Here is an 8962-nt window from a genome sequence, read left to right as displayed (position 1 = left end):
AAAATGTTAATTTCTCTTCCCTTTCCTGTTGATCAATAATATGTATTAAAGCCAGAATCAAAAAAAATAAACCGACAGAACCATTTCTATACAACATATTCCAACACAATCTTAAGAAAGACTGGGATCTCACCCCAGTTCCCAAAAGGATGGATGAAGCCAGTGACCCAATTCAAACCAGATCAGCTCAAGTTGCTCCACAGTAAAACCCACCGCCCCACCCACATCTCACTCTTGAGATTCTATCCCTTGAACACAGCGATTGATTCTCTTTCCTTAGACTCAGCTCACCTCCTGCACGTTAAGTTTGTAGGTCCTGACATCCTTTTGCTGCATTCCCCACTTGTAGGCAAAGGGGCAGTTAAAACTCACCAGGCTAGTCCCACAGCTTTCATAGGATTCTTGCCCCTCTTTCTGGGAATGTATTCCAGCTCAGGAGAGAGGGGCTCGGGCTCCTCCTTGCACTCCGGTGAGCTGTGGCTCTGCAGTGCTCTGGTCCTGTTCTGCGAAGCCTTGTTAGCTGTGGCTCCAGAGAGAATCCCTGTGAATAAAAGAACGGTAGGGGTAGGTCAGTATAGGATGAATGAGGGAGGGAGGGGAGTGAATGCAGTTTGGAGTAACAAGTGCTGTGGAGAATCCAAAGAGAAATGGGAAAATCGCCATCGAGGTGACACCTTTGGAAGCTACTTCCACGTCACTGCGGGATCCTCACCCTCGTGCCAGGACAGCGAGCTTCACTGCTGTTCTCTCTATTCACAAGACCGGTTGGGAAGGACTGCAGAGGGACTTAGCGGAGACATACGTATGAAGGAAATCCGGAAAACTGTTTTAAAACTGCAAGACCTTAGCTATCTCTAAAGATAGCTAATTCCATCCCCTCATGCTATAGAAGAGGAAACTGAAGCCCCGAGAGACGAGCTGCTCCGCACAAGGTCAAACCGCCAATTACCCAGTGCTAGCAAGTCTCCAGAAGCCCAGGGCTCGCTCTTCTGCACTGCGGTGAGTGTGAAACCCCTGGAACACGGGAGATTAAAGGCTTCTTTGGGACTCCCTCTATCAGCAAGACCCTAGACATGCAGTGTAACCTGAACGCAGGGGTTAGATTGATTGGGTGACCTCTAGAGCATCTTTCACCCCCAGACTCTAAAATCCTGCAGAGAGGTGTGGGCAGCAATTAGCAGCCTGACTTCCTGCTGTCCTGCTGAGTGGAATGTGAAGGGAATGGGATCTTTTAGAGCCGTGCCCTCCCGGGGGGTCCCTCTCCTTACCCCGGAGGACGCGGGCATTTCTTGCGCCCCGGCCCTTCAGCGCCGTAGCAGCTACCACCGCCGCCATGTTCAGGTCCCACCCCCCTTCACTGCGCTCCCCGCCGGGAATTGTAGTTTGCGTAAGGGGCCTCCCCCGCGCCTTCCGTCCTGCCTACAGATCAGAAACTACATTTCCCAGAAGTCCGCGTAGCGGGCCCGTGAGAACTACTCCTCCCAGGAGACCCCGGAGGCGCGCACGCTCGCTTGTTTCCCTCCAGCTGGGGGCGGAGTCCTGTCGGGCGGAGCTTGGGTTCTCCCGCCACGCCTCGGCCTGGTCATCCAAGTTCTGCCTTGTGATTGGCGGCTCTGTCAGCCCACCTCCGTCGCTATTGGTCCGGATTCCGTCGCTCTTTCGGCCGGGAGTCGCCTACGCCTACTTCCTCCCGGGAGGAGGGGCTCGAGTTCCGCGTCGTCGCGCAGAGCTGACTGTGGGAGGCGTTTGGGCCCAGAGAAGTGGATCGGTAGGTTTCGCCGCATGGAGTCGGAATCGGAGAGCGGAGCGGCCGCTGACACCCCGCCGCTGGAGACTCTAAGCTTCCACGGAGATGAAGAGATCATTGAGGTGGTAGAGCTGGATCCAGGCCCGCCCGACCCGGGTGAGAACTGTCGCTCCTGAGGCCATGGGACAGGAGGCGCTCACCCCTGGCCTCTGACCCCCGCTTCTTTCCCCTCCCCCCTTCCCTACCGGTCGTTCCTACCGACATTTCTCTCCCAGCCCTCCTTCCCTACCCCCCACACTTAGTTTCGAGGCCTGGCTGGGTGGGGGTTCCCTGACGCCTCCCCTGGCCCTTCCCCTCACACACCCCCTTCCCGTCATGCCCTCTGTCCTCTCTTCCCACACTGTCGCTGCCCAACGCCAGGTCTTCAGACCTAGCCTCTCTCCCCTTCTCCGCCCCCCGAGCGCTCTCCTTCTGCTCGGTACGTGTGGGACGACACCTTAACCTTTGGCCACATGACCCACTCTGGCGTCGCCCTATTCACTCTTCACCCCTCACCCCATTCCTCTTGTATCTTTCGAGATCCATCTTTTAACGCTTTTCCCAAAGCAGATGATCTGGCCCAGGAGATGGAAGACGTGGACTTTGAGGAAGAGGAAGAAGAGGACGAGGGCAATGACGAGGGCTGGGTCCTGGAACCCCAGGAAGGGGTGGTCGGCAGCATGGAGGGCCCGGATGATAGCGAGGTCACCTTTGCATTGCACTCAGGTAGGAGGTCTTTGAAGGGGCTCACCTCAGACCAGTGCAGATGGACTTCTGAGTATGGCCCGTTGGTCCCAGGCAAGAAAGCCTGCAGGAAATTCACAGGAAGAACCAAAGGGACTAGACTTGGCCGTGGTGTCAAGTGAGATGCCTAGGTTCAAATCCTACCTCTGCTGTTAGCAATTTATCACCTTTTGTTAGCTTTCTGGATCTTAGTGTTCTTTAAAAAAAAAAAAAAAATCAACTTGGCCAGATGGTGGTAGTGCATGTATGTCTTTAATCCCAGCACTTGAGAGGAAGAGGCAGGTGGATCTCCATGAGTTTGAGGCTAGCCTGCCTGGCCTACAGAACCCTAGGGCAGCCAGGGCTTCTGGGAAGACAAAACAAGTCATCTTGGATGAAAGTGAATAGAAGTAATCCTAGTGGAGATTAAAGGCGACTGACACTCCAAAAGTAGCATTAACAGTAATCTTCTCAGGAGCTTGTTCTTTGTAAGCCAGTCTCATGAGGCTCTCCCATCACTTAATTCATACCCAGTCTGATGGTATCCTGTGCCTTACCTGTGCACATGGACCTACCGCTTGCCTTGTACCTCAGGGTGGGATGGTAAGGGGAATAGGACAGCAGGGGGGTATGCTCTGGAGGAGGACTTGGGATGGATGTCTCTAACAGCCAGTTGCTTCAGACAAGAACTGGATGTAGCCTTTGGAGAAAGGGGGTGCCCTTCCCCAAAGGCTCTGAAAGACAGAACTCTAGGTGAGAGCCCAGTTCCATCCCCTTTCTCGTGGACTATCTCTTGGGACAGCATCTGTGTTTTGTGTGAGCCTGGACCCCAAAACCAACACCTTGGCAGTGACAGGGGGCGAAGATGACAAAGCCTTTGTGTGGAGGCTGAGCGATGGGGATCTGCTCTTCGAGTGTGCAGGTGAGAGGCTGGGGAGCTTGTGTCCCTCTGGACATTTTGGCAGCTGACCTGTGTGGACACACAGCAGCTATTTACTAGCTTTCATCTCATGCTGGATCCAGGAACCCACACTAGAAGAATAAGGTTCTTTAGGCACCAGGACAGGAAGTGTTAATTGGCCAAGGGAGTGTGGCTTAGATGGGCACAGGAGGAGGTGGTATTGGTGTAGGGGTAGACAGAGGCACAGAGAAGACAGGAGTGTGACCTAGGAGTCCTAGGCTTTGGGTGGTTGAATAGTGGGGTCAACAGTGTCTTCTTGGGACACCTGGAGTTTCTGGTCCCTGGAGCCGTTCTCCTGAGGCCCTCCTACCTTTTTTCTAGTTAGTTGTTTTTTAAAAAGGTGGCCAGATATATGGGTCACATGTCCCCAGCATTTAGATTCCTTTTAATGTTCTTCGTTTTATGTCACTTTTTCTGTTTGAAGGTCATGTAATTTGGGTTGGCCTTGGGATTTACTACGTAGCCAAGGCTGGCCTTGAACTTGCTGTATCTCAGGCAAATTTGAACTCAAAATCTGCCCACTTCTCTTTGCAGGCCATAAAGACTCTGTGACATGTGCTGGTTTCAGCCATGACTCTACCCTAGTGGCCACAGGGGACATGAGTGGTCTTCTGAAAGTGTGGCAGGTGGACACCAAGGAAGAAGTCTGGTCCTTTGAAGCAGGAGACCTGGAGGTGAGACCCTTGGAATGGGCTTCAACTCTGTGGGACCCCAAGTAGAGATGAGCATTTCTGGGAGGGCGAGGGGCGGGCATAGCCCTATTGCAAAAGCTTGCCTTGAGCCACAGTACCCTAGTAACATTCTTGCTAACCTTAGAAGCAGGGACACCGTGGGTGGGGTCATGGACTCCTAGATAGGCTGGGTAGCAGGCCTTGCTTGCTGATCTTTCCTCTCTGCCCAGTGGATGGAGTGGCACCCTCGGGCACCTGTCCTATTAGCGGGCACAGCTGACGGCAACACTTGGATGTGGAAGGTACCAAATGGTGACTGTAAGACCTTCCAGGGCCCCAACTGCCCTGCAACCTGTGGCCGTGTCCTCCCTGATGGTGAGAGCAGCTCTCTCTTCTTGGGGGTAGAGGTGGATCCGGTGACTTGGGGGTTATTCCAGTCATCCCAACCTCCTGCTGCCCCACAGTAGGTCTTATGTGTGACTCCAGGGGGATTTTTGGGGTCCCCTACTCTATTCTCCCTGCTCATTCTCTGCTTGGTGTCTCTGAGTGTACCCTCTGGCCTTTGGTCATTGGTGCTTTGGTCTTTAGGGAAGAGAGCTGTGGTAGGATATGAAGATGGTACCATCAGGATTTGGGACCTCAAGCAGGGAAACCCCATCCATGTACTGAAAGGTATCAAAGGAGGGAGGATGTTGACCTGGGCTTGGGGGGACTGGAGAGCCAGTGGGGGACTCAGAGCCTATGTACCCCTGCTCTATCCTAGGAACTGAGGGTCACCAGGGCCCTCTGACCTGTGTTGCCACCAACCAGGATGGCAGCCTAATCCTCACTGGCTCTGTGGATTGCCAGGCCAAGCTGGTCAGTGCCACCACAGGCAAGGTAAGTAGCTCGGGCTTCTGTCTGAACCTTCTGCCCTTCCCTTGCTCTTTTCCTCTGTTAAGAGATCTGGAACTCAGTTCTGTGACCCTCTTCTCTTACCTATAGGTGGTGGGTGTGTTCAGACCTGAGACAGTCACTTCCCAGCCCAGCTTGGGAGAGGGGGAGGAGAGTGAGTCGAACTCTGTGGAATCCTTGGGCTTCTGCAGTGTGTGAGTGTGAGCAGAGCCTTGGCCTGGAAACCCAAGAGACTGAGGGGAGGAGGTGGCTTTGCAGAGGGACCCGGGCATTAGGACCAGGGAGGAGGGGAGGTGCATGAATCTAGAGCCTCAAGAGTCTTGTGTCACCTGCTTACCAGGATGCCTCTGGCCGCTGTTGGCTATCTGGATGGAACACTGGCTATCTATGACCTGTCCACACAGACACTCCGGCACCAATGCCAGCACCAGGTATGATGTCTGGGGCTTTGTTTCTACTCAGTGAGCTGTTTGGTGGCCAAGGGGCAGCCTGTCCTCTGTGGCCCTGTGCCCCCTTTCTCTGAGGTTGGGGACAGTGTCTTCTCTTCCTCCTGACTTTTGCTTTATTCTGTTACTGTGCACATTCCGGGACAGTCGGGCATTGTTCAGCTGCTGTGGGAGGCTGGCACTGCTGTGGTGTACACCTGTAGCCTGGATGGCGTTGTTCGTCTCTGGGATGCCCGGACTGGCCGTCTGCTTACTGACTACCGGGGCCACACTGCTGAGATCCTGGACTTTGCCCTCAGCAAGTAAGCACAGTGGGCTGGCACATCTAGAAAGCGGGTCTGGTGTGAGGTAGCACAGGTCCTTTGGGGACTGGGAAATGATACCCAATGCCTGGGTGCATCCCGTGAAGGAATGAATGCCAGGCCACCTGTGCAGTCACACAGTCCTGGGACCCAGTCCTATCCCAGAGATTGGCAGTGACCTACCCGTTGTGGGGCTGGAGGCTGAGAATGAGCCTGTCCCACTCGGATATGTATGGTTCCCAAGCTGGGGGTTCCTTCATTGATTCTCTTGGAGTTTCATGGACATCGTTGAGTCAGCTCCCTGGCGCAGGGGAAGGGCTTGAGAAGCAGGTGCAGGCTCAGCTGGGACCTAGAATAGAGGCGATGCTGGAACAGCTGCCCTAGGGCCTCTGGGAATGGGCTTGAACCAGGCCTCAGGCTCCTCAGTCGTCTCACCCTGTTTTCTGTCCACAGAGATGCCTCCCTGGTGGTGACAACATCAGGGGACCACAAAGCGAAAGTATTTTGTGTCCAGAGACCTGACCGTTAATGGCTGTGGCTCTGGAATAGTGTCTGGTGTTGAGGGGGATAAAGGGAAACCCCTGCCCTCTCCCTCCAGGAGAGGTGCAGGGTGCAGAGGGAAAAGGAGGGGAGGGTATTGGACTGCTTTCCAACCCCTTCAGCTGACCTGCCCACTCCTTGTCCTTTTCTTCCCTGGAGACCCGCCTTACCAGGCCCTCCTTCCCCTGCCCAGCCCTGGGGCCCTTTAAGAGGCCCACGTTTCTTTCACTTTGATTTGCTGGTGTGAGCCATGGGGTGCGTCTTTGTATGTGGGGGGTTAGGTCTTTGAGGTTCCCGTTCTTTCCCTTCCCAACTCTCTGGGGAAGGAAAGGAGGAAGAGAGACTAGTTACAGATTTTAAAAATGTAAATAAAATATACTTCCCAGAGGCAGTGTCTGTGTGCATTTTGTAGTGGCTGGACAGGAGGACTAGCTGAAGGTGAAATCTCTCCTTGGTGCTCAGTCTGTCTCTGGGTCCTTTTAGGGCAGTCAGCCTGCCCTCTCCCTGTTGAGATACTGAAGGAGATACCGTGAAATGGTGGCCAGAGATTTATTTGGTCAGGGTGAGGTCTCATGGAGAAGGGCTCCAATCCAAAGAAGTAGGGCTTAAGAGATGGAGGAATGCTCCTGGGAGGCAGCAGGAGCTGCTGTTTAGCTAATTCAAGTCCAGGTCCATGCTGCTTTGGCTGCTGGTGTGGTAGGCAATGCTGGGGCCTTGACTGTCCCTCTTGGCTCTTCCTCGAAGCATGTGCAGCCACCTTTGGGCAGCTGCCCTCCATGGGGCTGTGTAGCGCTGGTCACCCAGACCCATGGCTACGGGCACAGCTGCAGCACTGGCACTGCCCAGTGAGATGAGGGATAACAGAGCTCCAGGCCCCAGCGGTGGACGCCGCTCATAGGCCAACACTGACAGGAGCAGTGTGGCCACATAGGGCCCCCAGCACAGCAAAAAGAGGAGCGTGGCTCCTGCCTGTGCCCTAGCCTGCCTCCAGGCAAGAGCCCTGGCCAGGGCTGAGGGTATATCACGGCACACTGCCCGCTCCAGCTGGCAGATGTCCTGCAGCTGGCGATGGGCAGTGACCAACACTCGGACAGAGAGAAGGGCAGCAGCCCCCACAGCAGGCAAAAGGAGCCCATAGACTTCGAGGTAGAGGTAGGGGGCTGGGAAGACAGCTTGGGAGCTGCAGTTGGCACCAGGACTCCAGTGGTTCCAGCCCAGAGCAGGAAGGCTGGCAAAGAGCAGGGGGCTGACCCAGGTGAGGAGCAGGGCTAGCCGCATACTCCCATGGGGCCGGAGTGGCTGCAACACTGCCACATAACGCTCCCCATGCACTAGCAGCAGATTGGCCAGCAGGGAGAGGAAAGAGAAGTTGGGGGCCAAGTGGAGAAGGAAGCAGGACCAGTAGCCCCGGTGGCTTCTGCTCCACAGTCCAGGAAGGATGGGCAATGCCAGCCCTGTGAGTAGCCCCGCCAGTAGCAGGCTTAGGAAGAAGCAGCCTGCAGGTGGGCTGCGCAGGTGGCGGTCCAGAGCGATGCCTAGGGCCAGGAGCAGGTTGGCAACGACGATGAGGCTTGCCAGGGCAAGGGAAAGCTCCAGTGCCCCCATGGGAATGGAGCTGGCCACCTCCCCAGTGTTGTTGGGTGTCATCATGGGTCTTGGCACATGGAAGACCTGGAGCTGCAGTCAGCATGCCTGGATGGAGGAGTGGCCAGAATTAGGTTGGAGCTGCAGTTACTGCCCTGATGGGGACAGCACATTAACACAGAGGCTGTAGACTCAGCCTGGGCCATACTCTTCCTGTTTGCTGACACAGATTTTCTCAGTTGAAACTTTAAAAATTATACAGGGAAGTCATGCTTTTGGTTTTGCTTGGGAAATCAATTCTGGCAACATGGTTCCCTGTGCGGTGTTACAAGCTGCCCTTCAGGCGATAACCACATTTGGGCAGCTTCATCTATTTTAATCATCCTCCAGCCTCAGGGCAGCTGTGTTTATGCCTGTTTAGGCTGCAAGGCCACCTATTCAAAGCATGTCAACCTTTGCCTGCCCGCAATGGGGTGCCAAGAGAGGACAGTGTCCAGACAACCACGGGAAGTCACAGAGTGCCCTGTCCCTGCACCCCACCCTGCCCACACACGGAGCCTGTTACAGCTCAGTGAACATCCTCTGGGTAGGACTTCCAGCCCATAAACTTGACTCGTCTACTCCACACTAGCAACAGGCCCTTCCTGGGAACTAGAGGGAAGGGTGGGGAGATGCTTGGCAAGGAATTGGGGGTGCTGAGAACAGAGAGGGACCCCCTTAACCTCTAAACACAGGCTGAATCCAGGGCACAAGGCAGAGCCTTCAAATTGACCCTGTTGCTTTCTTTTACTTGGCTGCCTGGTCTCAGCCCCAGGACACATTCAAGGCCCAGTGGGAGGGGTCCCGGATCCTATCAACAGGGGAGCATCTGCTGTTGCTAGGATCAAAGTCAATAAGGAAGGATTCTGCCCTCCCTTCCTCGGGCCTCTCCCAGGACCTGCATCAGCTCTATGGTTACCTTAGGCTGAGAGATGCTCTCCTTCTATCCCAACAGCTCCTAGAACTGCATATCCGATGCTTTCCCCTCCCCTGGGATTATTTCATCAGTCTCCCCC

The 8962-nt window shown here is 54.9% G+C and overlaps 3 protein-coding genes across 5 annotated transcripts in view; 1 reads left to right on the top strand and 2 right to left on the bottom strand.

Annotated features, from left to right (window-relative positions):
- The window catches only part of Pnkd (PNKD metallo-beta-lactamase domain containing), a 63537-nt gene extending 62104 nt beyond the window's left edge, over positions 1-1433 (bottom strand). For both annotated transcript variants that reach the window (XM_051190454.1, XM_051190455.1), the window contains exons 1-2: positions 1269-1433; positions 373-541 (exon numbers count right to left, since the gene is read on the bottom strand). In XM_051190454.1, coding sequence (XP_051046411.1) covers positions 373-541; positions 1269-1335 — 236 coding nt within the window. In that variant the 5' untranslated portion in view covers positions 1336-1433. The remainder of the gene's footprint in view (positions 1-372; positions 542-1268) is intronic.
- Positions 1434-1684: 251 nt separating this feature from the next.
- On the top strand, positions 1685-6710 carry Aamp (angio associated migratory cell protein). 2 transcript variants are annotated; one of them, XM_051190457.1, is made up of 11 exons: positions 1685-1903; positions 2354-2512; positions 3312-3431; positions 4005-4144; positions 4372-4516; positions 4730-4813; positions 4905-5020; positions 5126-5229; positions 5376-5466; positions 5629-5783; positions 6237-6710. In XM_051190457.1, exons 1-11 carry the CDS (start codon positions 1783-1785, stop codon positions 6310-6312), a joined length of 1311 nt encoding a protein of 436 aa, XP_051046414.1. In that variant the 5' UTR covers positions 1685-1782; the 3' UTR covers positions 6313-6710. The 2 variants fall into 2 exon arrangements, with proteins under 2 accessions (XP_051046414.1, XP_051046415.1); XM_051190458.1 differs by having other exon boundaries at positions 1689-1903; positions 2357-2512.
- A 148-nt stretch (positions 6711-6858) lies between these two features.
- Gpbar1 (G protein-coupled bile acid receptor 1) lies at positions 6859-8221 on the bottom strand. The gene has a single exon (XM_051190180.1). The coding sequence runs from the start codon at positions 7971-7973 to the stop codon at positions 6978-6980; it is 996 nt and encodes a 331-aa protein (XP_051046137.1). The 5' UTR covers positions 7974-8221; the 3' UTR covers positions 6859-6977.
- Positions 8222-8962: the final 741 nt, after the last annotated feature.

This window comes from Phodopus roborovskii, unplaced genomic scaffold (assembly GCF_943737965.1).
Source record: "Phodopus roborovskii unplaced genomic scaffold, PHOROB, whole genome shotgun sequence".
In the NCBI taxonomy this organism is placed as follows: domain Eukaryota; kingdom Metazoa; phylum Chordata; class Mammalia; order Rodentia; family Cricetidae; genus Phodopus; species Phodopus roborovskii.
The sequence above is the reverse complement of the archived record's forward strand: the minus strand, read 5'-3'. Positions and strand labels throughout refer to the sequence as shown.